At 42.1% G+C, this 19,379-nt stretch overlaps 1 protein-coding gene across 1 annotated transcript; it reads right to left on the bottom strand.

Annotated features, from left to right (window-relative positions):
• Positions 1-307: 307 nt before the first annotated feature.
• Positions 308-11,062, bottom strand: LOC130357457 (uncharacterized; the record flags this gene model as incomplete). Its single annotated transcript, XM_056560152.1, has 2 exons — positions 10,880-11,062; positions 308-1,318 (listed from the first exon to the last, which is right to left on the bottom strand). Coding segments are annotated over exons 1-2 (1,194 nt in total), but the record flags the coding sequence as incomplete, so codon positions are not given.
• Between the last annotated feature and the right edge of the window lie 8,317 nt (positions 11,063-19,379).

The raw sequence follows: 19,379 nt of genomic DNA, 5'->3' as shown, positions 1-19,379 counted from the left end.
CACGTTTCACAATACACCCCATTCCACTTTTTTTTTAAAACATTACTGGTTCAGTCACAGGTAAACAATTATCAATCCCCTGCACTCCCTCCCAGTTACCATGTTTCACAATACACCCCATTCCACTTTTGGAAAACATTACTGGTTCAGTCACAGGTAAACAATTATCAATCCCCTGCACTCCCTCACAGTTACCACATTTCGCAGTGTCTCCCAAAGTCTCGCACAGTACCTCAGAATGAACAGGGCTCTCTCCTAGCCCTTCCGGTGTGCAGGTAGTGTCCTCTGGAGCATAATCACAGAGCATCCGACCCAAATCATTCCACAGCAGAACATTAACAGGGATGTCCTTAGAGACCCCCACCTCCCGCAAACCTTTGCCTGTACCCCAATCCAGGTACACACAGGCCATGGGCATAGCAGGCCGCACACCTCCAATTCCTTTTAAAGCCATGGTTCTTCCAGGGATGATGTCCTCTGTATCCACCACTTCAGGCCGCACCAAGGTAAAGGAGGCTCCAGAATCTCGCAAACCCACTGTCACCCGGTCACCCACAGTTACACTCTGCAGGTTATCCGCTCTTTTCTCCACCGCTCCGGACACCAGAAGAACGGCTGTGTGTCCTCCAGCTACTGGTGGAGAATTCTTTGTGTTGGGGCAAGTGGCACTCAGGTGCCCAATATTGTTGCATCTGTAACATCGGCGGGTGTCCCCTGGACCCAATGTGGCTCCTGTTGCTTTTGGGGATGATGGCAAGAATTTCCTGGCTGGCCTGGTGGTGCTTTGTGGTTGTGTGGCTCCCCTCCAGGTACTTGCTCCAGCTTGTGCAGATCCACGCTTTGCTGCTGGCACCCGGTTATTGGCAAAGTCATCTCCTAGTTCTACTGCTTCCATTGCTGTCTTGGGCTTGCGGTCCAAAATCCACTCTCTGGCTTCAAAGCTCCGTGTTTGGAGAAACTGATCCAGGACCATCAAGTCCTCCAGGGCCTCATAGGTAGTGACTTGTAGGCCCCCAGTCCATTGCCTGAATGCAGTCCTTAGCTGACCTGCATGTTCAGTGCAGCTTTCTGTGGCGCTTTGTTGCAAAGTCCTAAATCTTTTCCGATAAGCCTCTGGAGTCAGATTAAAACTTATTAGCAGGGCAGATTTTATTGCCTCATAGTCCTGGTCACTTTCAGAGGGAAGCAAAGCAAACACATCCAGAGCTTTCCCTCGCAGCCGTGGGGTTAGATATCGTCCCCACTGTTCCTTAGGTAGATGGAACTGCCGGCGAACCTTTTCAAATCCCCTCAGGAACACATCCAGATCACCATCTTTCTCCAACATAGGGAAATGTTCCAAGCGGGGTTTGTGGTCTCCTTGATCCTGCACATCACTCCGTGCGGATGAAGCATCCTCTCTCAGCCTCAGAACCTCCAGTTCATGCCTCCGCTGGGCCTCTCTCTCTGCTGCCTCTCTCTCTGCAGCTCGTGCCTGGGCCTCTCTCTCTGCCGCCTCTCTCTCTCTGCAGCTCGTATCTGTGCCTCTCTCTCTGCAGTTTGGTACTGGAGAAGCAGTTGGAGTTTCATATTGGCATCCACATTCCCAAGGTGTTGTAAGGCAGTCCGCATATAAGAGTCCAAGGCCTCATGTGGAGTACTGTCCTGATGGGGAGTAATGTTGTATTCCCCAGGAGATATCAGTCCTTGGATGGCAGTTCCAGCTGTAGGACTTTGTCTCATGTCACTCAGCTCTTCTGCACGGGCATCATACTCCACAAGATCAGCAATAAGTTGTTCCTTGTTCTTTCCTGCAGTAGGGATATCCTTTCCTTGGCACATTAGCTCCAGTGCAGGCTTGGACTGTTTGCAATATGCCTCCATATTTCCGAGATGAGACAGAGGAGGTAAAACAGGAGATGAGGAGGACAGAACTGTCTTGCACTCTTTTTGTATGTCTTTTAAACCACCACTGAGCTCTGTCTTTGGAATTTACACACAAGAATATGTATGCAATTTCTTTTTAGTGCTAAGATTTCCTTACAGGTAAAATCCAGCAAGCACTAAAAATCTCTAAATATATCCTGACGCTGCCACCAGTTGTCACGATCACACCCTATCGGTCCAGCTAAGACTCTAGAGAGAGTGTGATGGTGCAAGGGTTAAGGCCACCAGACCTCTGGGTATCCACTACTAGTCCCAGCAAGTCACCAAATTAACCCTTAGATAAACGTGTTTCCACCAGAGCTGCCTTCAGAAAGGTGAGCTCATATATTTAGAGATCAAAGACCAGAGCTGATTAATTAAACATTTAATCTGATAAAAGGTATCACAGTGCTGACTATATAAAAATACAGAAACAAATGACATACAGTTACAAAAATATGAAAGAATTTAGCAAGGCAAGTTCAGAAAACAAAAGATTAAGTTCTTACAGCATGATGATATAGCAGTCCATGAGAGTGAGTTCCAGCTGTTCTTAGGATGGTCTTGTCAGCTTGTTGCACAGCATTGAACAACCTGAGTCTAGCATTGTTAAATATTATATATCTGCCTTTTTGGAGGGAGACTCCATTCCCCCCTCCCCTCTGATCCCACCAGGGGCAGGGGAGGGGGGGGCATCTCTGTTCCTGGCCCTCTTATCTGTGTGATTATATGATGGGACCAGAGTGCCCTTACATTCTGCTGCTTCAAAAGAGCCTCTGACTTCAAAGGAGATACAAACAAACAGCCAGACCCCCATTGAAATGCAATACACAAACGTCAAAATGCAATACGCAAACTCACCCATGTCTTGGATAATCCATCACACACAGTTATAATTTATAATACACATATAGGATGTTAATAATCAGGCCTTGAGCCTGACACATATGCTCCAGCCACATCTGGTTTAGCAACATAACTGTATCATTACTCATTCAGGAGACAAAGGGGGACATTTATCATTGTTGCTTTGGTAAGTGAGTTCTGAAGTATTTTTTTATTTATTTTTTGCTTTAGTTTTACTTATGCACTACATATTTATCATACTATCACAAGGGGTTGATACATTTGACTCACATAAGAAAAAAACAATAAATGACTTCAGAACACCGCTTTGTAACACTCCCTCCTCTCCTCTGATTTTCTGCTCTAAAGTCACTGCTGTGAAGAGAGTGCTACCAGTGATTGACTGAGTGGGCACTTCTTTTTGTCAAGACCGGAGCAGGAAGTGCTTAACATTAGGACCCTGGACACCATCAGAATGGCATCAGAGGATAATTTTTTAGCCCTTTCTGACTACATTTGCACATAAAAATGACTTCCCAGACAAACCCTTGAACATTCCATAAGGAAAATAGTAGTCACAAAGGAATTTGTAGAATTGCAAACCTTTTACCCCTGTGATTTACTTTTCTGCTCATCTCAGGGGCAACAATAGATTTGGGAGAATGGAACCTGTCTTATGCTGGGTTCACACTACGTTTTGTCCATACGGGACAGGATCCGGCTGGGGGTTGGGAAAACCAGGCACTCCCGTATCCCAGCCAGCCCCATCTCATTCATTTGAATGATCTGACCAGAGTCAGATAATGACTCCAGTCGGCTCATTTTTGCCTTGTATCCGGTTTTCTGGCCGGACTGAAAACTGTGGTATGCTACAGTTTTCAGTCTGGCCGGCAAACCGGATATGGGGCAAAAATGAGCCGACCGGAGTCACTATCTGACTTCAGTCGGATCATTCAAATGAATGAGATGGGGCTGGCTGGGATACGGGAGTGCCCAGTTTTCCCATCCCCCTGCTGGATCCGGTCCCCATATGGACAAAACATAGTGTGAATGCAGCCTTAGCAGAGTTATCAGAATCCATAGGTCATTTAAGGCAAAGTTCAGTACTGAAGAACCTGGTTTCGCTCAGAATTTCGATGATCGGCGAACAATAGAACTTTTCCAGGTTCACTTTGGGTGAATGGTACTGGCACTAGAATATGAGGAATAAGAAACACATGGGGAAGATTTATCAAAACCTGTGTAGAGATAGAGTGGTGCAGTTGCCAATAGCAACCAATCAGGTTGTTTCTTTTATTTTTAAAAAGACCTGTGAAATATAAAAGAAGTGATTGATTGGTTGCTGTGGGACATAGCAATTTTTCTAGGGATGTCCCGATACCAATACTAGTATCGGTATCGGGGCCGATACTAGCCATTTACATGGTATCAGGGACTCGTTTATTGTCCCCGATACCACGTCCGATACCTGCTGCCGCTCTGCTGCCCCGTTCTCCGGTCCTCCCGTCTGCTTCATAGTGTTCCATGGAGGAGCATGTGACACACGTCACTCCGCCTCCCCCCCTGCGCCCAGCGTAACGCTACGGAGGAAGCGGAGTGACGTATATGTCACATGCTCCTCCATAGGACGCCATGATGCGGACCGGGAGGACGGAAGAACGGGGCAGTGGAGCGGTAGCACCCGATGGAGGACAGCCGCAGGTGAGCTGTGTGCTGCTGCTAATGTCTACAGGGGGGCATGCTGTCTAAAGGGGGGCCCTGCTGCTGCTGTCTAAAGGGGGGCCCTTCTGCTGCTGTCTAAAGGGGGGGCCCTGCTGTTGCTGTCTAAAGGGGGGGCCCTGCTGCTGCTGTCTAAAGGGGGGGGGGGGGCCCTGCTGCTGCTGTCTAAAGGGGGCCCTGCTGCTGTCTAAAGGGGGGCCCTGCTGCTGTCTAAAGGGGGGCTCTGCTGCTGCTGTCTAAAGGGGGGCTCTGTTGCTGCTGTCTAAAGGGGGGGCCCTGCTGCTGCTGTCTAAAGGGGGGGCCCTGCTGCTGCTGTCTAAAGGGGGGGCCCTGCTGCTGCTGTCTAAAGGGGGGGCCCTGCTGCTGTCTAAAGGGGGGGCCCTGCTGCTGCTGCCTAAAGGGGGGGCCCTGCTGCTGCTGCCTAAAGGGGGGGCCCTGCTGCTGCCTAAAGGGGGGGGGGCCCTGCTGCTTCTGTCTAAACGAGGGGGGGGGCTTCTGCTGTCTAAACTGGGGGCTCTGCTGCTGTCTAAACGGGGGGGGGGGCACTGTCTATGGGGGGGCTGCTGTCTACAGGGGGGCCTGCAGTCTTTTTTACCTTACCAGATGCAGAAAACCAAGCACAGTACCATCTCTGCAAACTCCACCACCTTTAGACAACTAACTGGGTGCGCTCAGCCCAAGTGGCGCATACCTGGTCGCCGTTATTTTTCAAAAAAAGCAATTCCTACTTTGCATGATCATATAGAAGAGAGGGTGGGCCATATAGAAGAGAGGGTGGGTGGGTAAATGAAGGGAGAGAGCGATGTACGTTGTTAGAGTTCGGTATAAAATATTAAATATATTTTGTTTTGTTATTATTAAGTTAATAGCCCAGCGTTGACGGTCTGTGTGATAGTGTGGTACATAGGATAGGTAACAAAATGGAACATCAGAATGCGAGATTGGCAGGGTAAGAATAATAAGAAAAATAAGAGCAATAATAGTATTAATTCAGATATATAGATATAAATAGATGCAATATAATTGACTAAAATAAAATAAGAAATAAAGAATGGGAAATAGAAATGAAATAAAAATAATATAAATAAAAATGTAATAAAAAATAAATTATCAAAATAAAAAATAAATATTAATAGATAAATAATAAAAGAAATATTAAACATAATTTTTTTTTAATAAACTTAAATAAAACACAGGGTGAAAATGTTTGAGACCATGTTTTACCATGGACCCATCCAGGCGCTGGGTATACAGCCTGGCACTAGACAGGTCGAGAGGCGGAGCCCACCTGGTAGTTATTTATCTATTAGTATTTATTATTTTTTTTTTATTATTTTTTATTTATTATTTTTATTTCATTTCTATTTCCCATTATTTATTTATTATTTTATTCTATTATATTATATTGCATCTATTTATATCTATATACTATTATTGCTCTTATTTTTCTCATTATTTTTACCCTGCCAATCTCTCATTCTCGTTCCATTTTGTTACCTATCATATGTACCACACTATCACACAGACCTTCAACACATACTCCCATACTGAGTTTTCTTACTTCCAGCCTATTTGTCTGGCCCAATTATCTACATCAACTATTATTATGCGGTCTATATCTAGATATAAATGTAACAGGCATTGGACAATTGTCCACATCCGTATTATTGACTTGTTACCTGATTTTTCACCTGATTTTTACCTACCTTTGAAGCTACTACAATCTTTGACCTTGTAAATATGGTTATATTCATGTTTTTCATTTTTTTTTCTTTTTTTTTCTTTTCAAAAACAATGGGAAGAGAGTCAGTACAACATGATTTTTCACCTGATTTTTACCTACCATTGAGGCTATTACGATCTTTGACCTTATAAATATGGTTATATTCATGTTTTTCATTTTAACATTTCATGTATTTTATTTTATATTCTGTTCGATCGTACTTTATATTACTAGAATCTATATATATATATATATATATATATACATATATATGTGTATATATATATATATATATATATATATAGTATATCTATTACAACATTCTATTATATCAATATTTTATTATATTAACATTTTATTATATTAATATTCCATGTAACATGAACTTCAACATTGATATGGCTAGTTCTAGATAATGCTATTAATGTTATTAATGCATTTAAAAAAGTTTTTAATCCAGCTCTCAATGTATTCTGGCAACCAAGATTCTTCCATGTGTCAGATGCAATCTATAAGTCCAGCCCATGTTTTATAATCCATGTTTTCACAATGACAGGGACACCTGTTAATCAGAAGCCAAAGACTATACAAACACTCAGATTCAACATGGAGACTGCTATACAGTGGCGTACCAAGGGGTGGGGGGGGGGGGGTGTCCCGTCTCGGGTGCCACTCAAAAGGGGGGTGCCAGGGGCGGACTGACCTGCCGCCACTACTACTGAGGATCCGGGACACTCGTCCTAGATCCCCAGCAGACATCGCTACATTCTCCTGTATGCGCGATAGACGTACGTCTGCCTATACCAATGGGGAAGAGGAGGGGGACTCTGCCTATACCTATGGGGAAAGGAGGGGGATAACTCTGTCTACACCTATGGGAAAAAAGGGGTTTAACTCTGCCTATACCTATGGGGAACCGGGGGGGGGGGCTTAACTCTGCCTATACCTACGGGGAAAGGGGGTGGGGGGACTCTGCTTCCTATACCTAAGGAGAACAGGGGGTTAACTCTGTTCCTTTACCTATTGGGAAGGGGGTTTAACTCTGCTGCCTAAACCTATGGGGGAGGGTGGGGGGCTAACTCTGCTGCCTATACCTTTGGGGAAGGGGGGGTTAACCCTGCTGCCTATACCTACAGGGAAGGGGGGCTACCTAACTTTATACCTGAATGCCTAACTACTTACCTACATACCCAGCTATGTACATACCTGGCCTTCATACATGGCTGCCTAACTACCTAGCTAGCCCCCTACCTACCTAACTTGTCACCTACCTACATATCTGGCTTCCTGATCTACCTACCTAGTTACCTATTTACCTGGCTACCTACCTACCTTCCCTTTTACTGTGCAGGACACCAAGGAGGGCATTATTACAGTTTGTGGGCCTATAGATGGAAAGATTGTGTAGAGGAGGGTCGACCACTGGAAAAATGCAAAATCTGAAATATTTTTCCTGCAGATGTTAAGAGATCTACATGGCGGTCTTATCCGGATGGAGAAGAAAAGGAAAGAGGATGCCGCTGATCAGAAAAGGCGCAATTGTGAGTCCCAAATTGTAACTGTAATCACTTATATGGTATACACATCTTGTGTACAGCTGTTATCTACCGCCATATGGTCCTGTATATAATCACTTATACAGATCCTGTATAGTATACTGGTCTGTGTATAATGGTTTTATTCAGTGCAGTATGGCGGTATTATACAGCTATTGTGTGGTGGTATATATTTACTCCTTGTATACCAGTATTATTGGTCATGGAAATTTGCCTACATTAAAGTGTTTCTTACATATATAAATTTTAGTTTATTGTGTGTGGGGGATTTGGGTGGAATAGGGGCGTGGCAGAAGATTGACAAGCTGCAGAGCCTAGCAGGGGCCCTTGCCTTTTTTTGATCTGAGGGCCCTGATTGTTGTCAGTCTGCTCCTGGGGGGAGTGGAGGGAGGGGGTGTAATTAAAGAGGGGAAGGGAGGGGGGTGCCAAACAAAGGGTCCTCCCCGGGTGCCAAATACTCTAGGTACGCCCCTGCTACTATACACTGCTACTGAGGAAGGGGACCCCCACAAAACATGTTTGGCATTGCTGTGTACCCCAATACTTATAGACCACCTGCATATGAACTTTCAGATATATTGACCAACCAAAAGTGCTGGACAAAATTATTGGCACCCTTTAAAAATTGTGGAAAAATAAGATTGTTCAAGCATGTGATGCTCCTTTAAACTCACCTGGGGCAAGTAACAGGTGTGGGCAATATAAAAATCTCACCTGAAATCAGATAAAAAGTAGAGAAGTTCACTTAGTCTTTGCATTGTGTGTCTGTGTGTGCCACACTAAGCATGGACAACAGAAAAAGAAGAAGAGAACTGTCTGAGGACTTGAAAACCAAAATTGTGGAAAAATATCAACAATCTCAAGGTTACAAGTCCATCTCCAGAGATCTAGATTTGCCTTTGTCCACAGTGCGCAACATTATCAAAAAGCTTGCAACCCATGGCACGTGAGCTAATCTCCCTGGGCGTGGACGGATATTGGCTAAATATTTTAGGCTCTGCACTTTTCAGGCACCTAAAGTTCCCCAAACAGTAATAATGCCCCCCCCCATTGTAGGAATTACCAACCCCCCCTGTATAGCCCACAAGTTGTAGGCCCCGACTGAAGTTAGTTATCACCACAGTCTGACTCCACAGCGGCGGCTATCCCGCTCCTCTTTGGTGAGTAGGCACGGGTGCCTGTACCTGACACATCTGCTCTCAGCAGCCACTGCTCATTTAAAGTGGTAGAGGACATCTGCATTCATAATGTGGGGGTGCAGGCCCTGGGCGACTGTCACTCAAGAGTACACACTGTAACAAACTCTTCATACGGAATACCTTCCTGATAAAACTCTGTAACAAACCCTCCTCTTAGAATTAACATTGCCATAATACACTGTAACAAACTCTCCTCATGGAATTACCTTCCTGATAATACATTGCAACAAATCCTCATCATGGAATTACCTTAATGATAAAACTCTTTAACAAACTCTTTCTTTTGGAATTAGCATCCTGATAATACACCGCAACAAAAACCTGCTCATATTACTACAACCTTGATAACACATGGTAACAAACCTACTCTTCATGTAATTACCTTACTACTGAGATAACACACTGTAACTAACCCCCTCCTCATGTAATAACCTTAGGGCTGGAGGGACACTAAGGAGGCTTAATGGGGCACTCTGGTGGAATTTTTTTTAAACCAACTGGTGTTAGAAAGTTATACAGATTTTTAAAATACTTCTATTTAAATATCTTAATCTTTCCAGTACTTATTAGGTACTGTAAGCGCCATAAGGAGTTGTATAATTCTTTCCTGTCCGACCACAGTGCTCTCTGCTGCCACATCCATGTCAGGAATTGTTCAGAGCAGGAGAGGTTTGCTATAGGGATTTGCTCCTGCTCTGGACAGTTCGTGACATTGGCAGGAACTTTAAAAAGTATTTCTCTATTGATAATCTTTTTTTTTTTTATTGTATTGTTGCACACACTAGGCTTTATTGTATTGCTGCACGCAGCATTGGAAGTCCTAAGAGGATTAAAGGGGTTATCCACCATAAGGTGATTTTAGTATGTACCTGCCAGACAGTAATGGACATGCTTAGGAAGGATCTTCACTTGTCTTGGTGCTAAATTGCTATGTTGGGAGATTACCATAACACTGTGGCTAGCTTTTTGTGAACTGGTATTTCCTGTTTGAGTTTTCTTTTTTGCCTACAAATCCCAAAATTCCATTTCCCTCCCTCCCACACATCAGCCACCCAACCCATTGAAACATAAATGAGCTGTATCCATTCAAAAGACCTGTGGTTTTCAATCAGGGTGCCTACAGCTGTATCATCAGTTGCAGATTGATCTCTCTCCCACCAAGCGATCCCTCCACCCATTGAAGCAAACAGGCTCCCTGTCATCAGCTGATTAGTGAGTCAGCTCTCGGCTACATTGCAAGTTGGGAGAAATCTGAGACAACAGTCATTTCGTGTGCTGTTAAAAATAAATATTGGGGTGAAAATCACATAATAATTGTGAGAAAACCGTCACACACAGGTACAGACACTATATTATGAACTACACTAACTTTACAGCCCCTGTAGCATAGTCAAATGGATTTATGGAAAACCCCTTTAACACTAATACTGAGGTGTGGATATAGAGGAAGCAAATTCTATGTGTGTGATTGGATTATGCAATATCTAAACCAATTGGATGTTTAGTCACTGAACAGCAAAGTTTACAAAGTCCTGTCCATGCATTGCGGATCGCCAAATTTGGATGTTTTGATGGGATAGTACAATTGCCAGTGTTATATGTGACTTATCCTAACTAACAATTTAACAGAAAATTGTGAGCCCTGAGAAGGGATTGTAAAGTGCTAAGCCTGAATGCGTTGATGGGACTGTGCAATAATTCAGTACTGATTGACTAACAAAGTCCAATATGCTATTAGCAGAGATATAAGTGTGGTAAGCAATGCCAGTTGTGACACTGCGCCACTTGGTGCGTCATTTGTAAAAGAGTAAAACTGAGGATGCCATGTGGAATTGACATATAATATTTCGCTGCATAATACACTGGAGCGTATTGTTTTATTAGTCCACAGAAACTTCTTCCAAAATAAAAGCTGGCTTGTGTTTGCATACCTCAAGCGACTCTGTTAGTGGTGTGTGCAGAAAAGGCTTCTTCTGCATCACTCTCCCATACAGCTTCTCCTTGTGCAAAGTGCACCGAATGTTTGAACGATGCACAGTGACACCATCTGCTGCAAGATGATGTTGTAGGTCTTTGGAAGTGGTCTGTGGGCTGTTTTTGACCTTTCTCGCCATGCTTTGCCTTTGACTCTCCAATATTTTACTTGGCTTGCCACATCTGGCCTTAACAAGAACAGTGCCTGTGGTCTTCTTTTTCCTCACTATGCCTTACAGTTGACACTGACAGCTTAAAACCTTGCGATAACTTGATGCCCTCATGTTGACACTCTTTAGAGAAGAGTCAAAGAGAACAACAACTTGCAATTGGCCACCTTAAATTAATTAAAGGTGTCATGACCCTAAGCTGTCCCTACTTGCCCATCCACCATAAACGGCAGAACGACAACCATGGTTCCAGTCCCTACCTGTGCTAAAGTGCAGTGGGTGTAAAAACTAAGAATTATATACATAGGGGGATATTTATCAAAGCTGTCTATGTCCCGCATCAATACAGACTAAACTACAGAGGGTTAGGCCGGTCTTTCTAATTTATAAAAAGGTGTAAGGCTCTTGATAAATTCTGCGCATGGACTTCAGGACCTATGCTGTAGACTGTATTTAAACCTGCTCCAACATTTTTTCTGACATTTCGGCGTACTTTCAGCCGATGCGACTTGTCGCTGAAAAGTCGCTTTTGATAAATTCAGCACCAATGCATTTTTCCATCAAAAATAGACTAGAATGCACTAAACTAGCATGCATCGTGTTCTAAAAATCCTATAGAGCAAAAGTCGCAGAAAAGTCGCACATATTTAGCCTGCGACTTTCTGTGCGACAAATTTAGACAGGAAAAAACAGTCTAAATCCTTTGATAAATATCCCCCATAGTCTGTCACTAGCCAGAAAGAGAACGTGAAAACTACCAAACAACCAAATATACCAGACAGAATATAAATTAACAAACAGGACAGTATGCAGTGTACTAACAAACAGTTCATAAACCGGAATCCAGATGAATGACAGACATGAATAAATGAACAAGACTAGGTATGGAACAAGTATATAGCAGAATCCAGGATATGCAGGGGATCAACAAAAGAACTGAATGTTAAACACTAAACTGATCAGGAACATAGAACACTGTTCACACTGGGACACAGAACAAAAACACACTGGACACCCCAGTCCACAAAAGGAGTAGACAGAAATAATAACTCCAGATAGACTTCTAGCCAGCTGGCACACTCCAGTGTGTGAACAGGATACTGGCCTAGAAGGAAACAGAAATATAATGCATGTAACACTAACATAAACAGATTAAGTTCAGAGGACACAGATCAGTGAGTTAGCACAGAGGACACTATAGACCAAAGGTAAAGCACAGAGGAAACACTAGATAAGTGATCATGAACTCTATGATCAGTGCATGTACTAAAAACTCTAAAGATGAGCTATAATGAACTCTATAAAAACGGATACAAGAAAACCAAACTTTACAATGTGAAGGGACACAGGTCCGGAGTCTTATAGTGTGAACAGAGACTAGGAAACAAGGTACAAGCAGACATACAATCCTAAAAACCGACAGATGTACTACAGACTAAAATAATAAACAGGACTATTAACCATGGCTAAAACTCAGATAATATCGCAAAATAAATACAAGGTGCATAATAAAACAGACAAGGAAGTTCAATCAACAGTAACCAGAGTATAGCAAAGCTAGGGTTTAAATAGCCACACCTGAGTTGCAATTGGCTCAGAGCATTAACTCTTCCAAGCACAGAAACTGCTCAGACAAGAATACCATTGTCTGAACAGACCCCAAGACATAAAAACACAAAAATACAAAAACGGACATTCCAAAAGGTCTATAAAGTTTAAGGCTTAAAATAATAATAAGCTCCCCCAACCATATTTGTGTCTCAATTAATCACTGCTAGGTAACAGGTATTCAAATCAGCAAAATGACAAGGGTGTTAAAATTTATGCACTTTCATTTTCATGCATATTGCACATTTTCTATTCATCCAATAAACCTCATTTCACTACTGATATTACTGTGTCTTTCAGATATTTGATAGTTCAAAACTAAATTGCTAATCCAAACACAGTTATTTATAAATAAAAATCATGGAAATTGTAAGGAGTGCCTAAACGTTTGCATACATAAGTATATAGTAAAAGTATAAGTCCTGAACTGTTATGTCTTATGAGATCTCCTTATATAAGTGCAAGCTTCATGTCACCTGTATGGAATATATAATAATAACATAACATAACAGAGATTGATGGCAGACGAATAGGCTTGTGCGCATCAGTGGATTGTTTATAGTACTCACGTACAGATAGTGAATTATTTTTATTTGAGTATTTTTAAGGAAGATTAAAGAAAAAATGTTGAAGTCTCTATATAGAATCAGTAATCATATGGTAAAAACAGCGAGACCAACAAGTTGTCTGTGAGAAGTCACAAATCAAAGTTTAATATCAGTGACACTAAGAAGCAGAGATTTCCACACACAACTCAACAGCAGTGACTGTGCAGGAAACATAGGACAGCATCACCACAGGCCCTTCAACTATGATCTTTTCTATCCTGCACAGCTGAGCTTTGCCCCCAAAATGTTACTGGTCACTAGTGTTGCTCGCGAATATTCGCAATTCGAATTTTATTTGCGAATATCGCATAGTCGCGAATTCGCGAATATTCGCGAATATAGCGCTATATATTCGTAATTACGAATATTCGTATTCACAGTGATCATCCCTCTCTGCTTCCAGCTTATGTGGTGTAAGAAGGCTCTAATACTACTGTGTGAGACTGGTGTGCGAAGTTTCGCATATGCGAAAATTAGCATATGCTAATTTTCGCATATACGAATTTTCACTTATGTTAATTTTCGCTCACGTGAATATTCGCATATGCGAAAATAAAACGAGAATATCACGAATATGCGAATATTCGCGAACATGATGAAAATTCGTCCATATATTCGCGAATATTCGCGAATTCGAATATGGCCTATGCCGCTCAACACTACTGGTCACTCAATGGTGATATAATCACAGGTCATACACCTACAGCATCTACTAGGCCAGGTTGGGGGAGTAGGTGCTCCCTTCCTCTGCCACAACTGCTGTCGCCTATCTGCATGGCAGCAAAGTAAATAAAGAAAGAGCAGAAAGATATGTGCGGAGGAAGGGTACGCATAATTAATGGGTCGGACCTGCAGCACTACTGTAACAGGAACTGGAGAAAGTGCAGGAATGCCATTCCCACGTGTTTCTGCAGGACTCAAGCACTGCTTACACAGCATGTTTAAGTTAAAAAATTATTGTCCTCACAAAAGATAACACCATGTTTGACCGTGTTACCATGTTGCCTTTATATTGTTCACTTGTGTATAAAACCTGTGAGTAACTAAATAAAGGTAATTGTTCTTATAGCACATCGTGAGTACTGTGTCATGTGGCTTCCATGAACCAAAACCAATATTCATTGATCAGGACTCCCTAAAACATAGAAAGGGGTTTTTCTCAACAAATTGATCTTAAGTATCTTAATGAAAATATCTTTCTGTATCTAGACTTCTCTAAGGTATTTAATACTGTGCCACACAAAAAGTACATAAAAATGAAGCTGCTGTGACTAGGGGAGAATAAACAATGGCAATGCGTTTCTTGCCCGGATCGGGCACTTCCTCATGTAAATGTGCATTTGCCTGAGGAAGTGCCCGATCCGGGCAAGAAACGCGTTGCCATTGTGTGCTCAATAAAGCCTCTACATGAATAATGAATGACTATTGAAATCTTCTTCACTGCTGTTAACTGCGCCTATTGAGGATCATCTTTCCTTTCCTGTTCCTGATATCACTGCATGCCGGCCAGCCACGCTGATACTCGGAGGATCCAGGCTGCATTCAGCACACCACATTAAAACTCAAGCTCATCTAGGTGTTGTGCCCATAGCGCAACACCACTCGGTAAGTGGAATATTAACCCCTTCCCTTACCTTAACCCCTTAAGGACCGGGGGTTTTCCGTTTTTGCATTTTCGTTTTTTGCTCCTTGCCTTTAAAAAATCATAACTCTTTCAATTTTGGACCTAAAAATCCATATGATGGCTTATTTTTTGCGCCACCAATTCTACTTTGTAATGACGTCAGTTGTTTTGCCCAAAAATCTACGGTGAAACGAAAAAAAAAATCATTGTGCGACAAAATTGAAAAAAAAACGCTGTTTTGTAACTTTTGGGGGCTTCCGTTTCTACGTAGTACATTTTCGGTAAAAATGACACCTGATAATTATTCTGTAGGTCCATATGATTAAAATGATACCCTACTTATATAGGTTTGATTTTGTCGGACTTCTGGAAAAAATCATAACTACATGCAGGAAAATTAAAACGTTTAAAATTGTCATCTTCTGACCCCTATAACTTTTTTTTTTTTTCCGTATATGTGGCGGTATGAGTACTCATTTTTTGCGCCGTGATCTGAAGTTTTTAACGGTACCATTTTTGCATTGATAGGACTTATTGATCGCTTTTTATTCATTTTTAAATGATATAAAAAGTGACCAAAAATGCACTATTTTGGACTTTGGAATTTTTTTGCGCGCACGCCATTGACCGAGCGGTTTAATTAATGATATATTTTTATAATTCGGACATTTCCGCACGCGGTGATACCATATATGTATATTTTTATTTTTATTTACACTGTGTTTTTTTTTTATTGGAAAAGGGAGGTGATTCAAACTTTTAATAGGGGAGGAGTTAAATGATCTTTATTCACTTTTTTTTTCACTTTTTTTTTTGCAGTGTTATAGGTCCCATAGGGGGGGATAACACCTATAACACTGCACACACTGATCTTCTATGCTGATCGCTGGTTTCTCATTAGAAACCAGTGATCAACGATTCTGCTGCATGAATGCTCATGCCTGGATCTCAGGCACTGAGCAGTCATTCGGCGATCGGACAGCGAGGAGGCAGGAAGGGGCCCTCCCGCTGTCCTGTCAGCTGTTCGGGATGCCGCGATTAGCCGCGGCTATCCCGAACAGCCCGACTGAGCTAGCCGGGAACTTTCACTTTCACTTTTAGCCGCGCGGCTCAGCTCTGAGCGCGCGGCTAAAGGGTTAATAGCGCGCGGCGCCGCGATCGGCGCTGATTGCTATTAGAGGCGGGTCCCGGCTTCACTATGACGCCGGGCCCGCCGTGATATGACGATATGACTGTGTAACCCCGCGTTATATCAGAAGAGCAGGACCAAGGACGTACCGGTACGTCCTTGGTCCTTAAGGGGTTAAGGTCTGGAAGTATTACACTAGGGGCGCGTGTCCTTTTTCTTCTTTTTGTCTTAGGGGAGAATAAAGTGATGGTTGTAAATGTCGGCACCCCTGACATTTTTCTAGAAAAGGAAGTATTTCTCACAGAAAAGGATTGCAGTAACACATGTTTTGCTATATACATGTTTATCTATTGTGTGTATTGGAACTAAACCAAAAAATGGAGGAAAAAAAGCAAATTGGACATAGTGTCACACCAAACTCCAAAATGGTCTGGACAAAATGATTGGCACCCTTTCAAAATTGTGAAAAAATAAGATTGTTTCAGGCATGTGATGCTCTTTTAATCTCACATGGGGCAAGTAACAAGTGTGGGCAATATAAAAATCACACCTGAAAGCAGATAAAAATGAGAGAAGTTCACTTAGTCTTTGCATTGTGTGTCTGTGTGTGCCACATTAAGCATTTTTGGAGTTTGGTGTAACATTTTGTCAAATTAGCTTTTTTTCCTCCCTTTTTTTGGTTTAGTTCCAATACACACAAAGGGAATAAACATGTATAGCAAAACGTGTTACTGCAATCCTTTTCTGTGAGAAATACTTCATTTTCTAGAAATATTTCTATTTTTAATATGTTTTTTTTTAATAACCTTGTAGAGGGATTACAGAGTAGAATTTCAATACTTGCAGATGATACTGAACAGAATAACACAATATTACAAAGGGATCTGAGGAAGCTGGAGGCTTGGGCACAGACATGGCAAATTAAGTTTAATGTTGATAAATGTAAGGTTATGCACTTGGGCCGTTAAAACAAAATATACAAGTATGTGCTAAATGGTAAAATATTACGTAAATCTTCTACCAAAAAAGGACTTGATGGTACTGGTGGACATTAGGCTCAACTTTAGTGAACAGTGCCATGCAGCTACTGCCAAGGCTAACAAAGTCATCGGATGTATCAAGAAAGGCAATTGGAGAGGGACATGTTCCAACTGGCACACCCCATCCTAGACAACCCAACCCCCTAACAGCAGCCAGTCATGCCTGTTGTGAGTAGAACCCATGTAGTTCAGTCAAGGGGGCGGGGAAATGCCTGATTAAGTAGACAAGACCCAATCATGGGAGGAGGAGATGAGGATGATCCTACTTCAAGTGTTGCAGAGCATGTTCCATTGACTCCCCTGTCGAAGTGGGGTGCAGGGAACTAGGAACCACGGCAAATAACTACTGCAAGCCATGGCCTTTAAAAGAGCATGTGTTGCTCTATAGCTCCTGTCACACACGTAAAGAGACTGCAACGATGAGCCTTGGATATAGCTAAAATCAGGCACACTTAAAACAAATAGGCCACAATTCCCTAGTCCGGCCTTCAAGCAAAATCCAAGTAAACTCACTTAGTAAGTCACTTAGTTCTCCATAACTCTGATGCTTTCTTTTTGTGAAATGGCTATTTACTGTTGGAGTTCCCTCCTTCCAACTACAAGTCCCAGGATCTCATGTTTGTAAGTGTAAGGTCACTTTTCTCCCTCCCACACATCAACCACCCATTGTAGCACAGCTGAGCTCCCTTCCATGTGTTCTGTGATTCTGTGGAGAATGATCTTCCTCCCACCCAGTGGTCGCTACACCCATTGAATCACATACAGGCTCCCTTTCAACACCTGTACTGTATGATCCTAAAAATGCTGCTAAAATGAACAATGGGGCAAAGATCACATCAGAATCGCGAGACTGTCCATCAAACACAGGTACATACACTATATTATGAACTACACCAACTGTACGGCCTCTGTAGCACAGTCTAAAAAAAAAAAAAAAAAGTCCTGAAATACCTCTTTAAATCGGGGAACTTCTCCTGAAAGGCAATGTGTCTCAGCATTGTTTATAAGATGTAAGTGGAGTTATACACTTTTTTCGAGGTCTTTATCCCAAGATTAACCCCTTAAGGACACAGCTTTTGGCCTTGGGGACCCCAACATTCATCTTTTGCATTCAGCTGCCTGTTTTGTTCTCAGCTCCGAGTCCAGCCTCCACTGTATCTGCTGTGTCAGACGGTGGAGAGAAAGATTACCGGACTGCAGTCAGGTAAAGTTATCACTCTAAAAGTGTAAATACCTTGCCCTGGCCCATGCCATTCCCTGCTATCCCTTTCCCCCATCATGCAACCCACATGTGCACAGTTACATAGTATATGTTGTACTGTGACATCACTGTTTGTATTATCCATGCACTGTGACATCACTGTGTGTTTTATCCCTGTAATGTTACATCCCTGTGTGTATTATCCTTGTACTGTGACATCACTGTGTATATTATCCCTGTACTGTGACATCATTGTAAGTAATGACCCTGTACTGTGACATGACTGTGTATATTATCCCTGTACTGTGACATCAGTGTGTATTATCCCCGTTCTGTGACATCACTGTGTGTATTAACCCTGTACTGTTACATCCCTGTGTGTATTATCCTTGTGTTGTGACATCACTGTGTGTATTATCCCTGTACTGTGATATCACTGTGTGTATTATCCCTGTAATTTGACATCTCTGTGTGCATTATCCCTGTACTGGGACATCACTGTGTGTATTATCCCTGTACTGTAACATCACTGTGTGTATTATCCTTGTACTGTGACATCACTGTGTGTATTATCCCTGTACTGATACATCCCTGTGTGTATTATCCCTGTACTGTGCAGGGGTGTGGAAATTTTATAAAAAACTACTTGTCCACGGGACTAAAATGGAGCAAAATCTACTTGTCCCTCATGACGATCCACTTGTCCGGGCCAATTTTTGCTTTTACGCTCTCGTTTTTTCCTCCTCGCCCTATAATAGCCATAACTACCTACTATAAGGATAACTACCTACTATAATGACACCTTTTAATTTTTCAATAACATATTCTCTGAAACAAAAAAATATATAAATATATATTAAGGGAAGTGAAATTGAAATAGTAAAAGATAATTTTGCAGATTTGGTGGTTTTCTTATCTACGCCATTTACCTTGTGGTTGAGATAACATGTTAGTTTTATACTTTAGGCGCCTGATTACAGTAATACCAGATTTGTATCGTTTATGTCATGTTTTACTAATTCTGGACTTTTTCTAATTTTTTTTAATTGCCATTTTTTAACCCCTGCAACTTTATTT

The sequence above is a fragment of the Hyla sarda genome, chromosome 2 (genome assembly GCF_029499605.1).
Source record: "Hyla sarda isolate aHylSar1 chromosome 2, aHylSar1.hap1, whole genome shotgun sequence".
Classification (NCBI taxonomy): Eukaryota; Metazoa; Chordata; class Amphibia; order Anura; family Hylidae; genus Hyla; species Hyla sarda.
The sequence above is the reverse complement of the archived record's forward strand: the minus strand, read 5'-3'. Positions and strand labels throughout refer to the sequence as shown.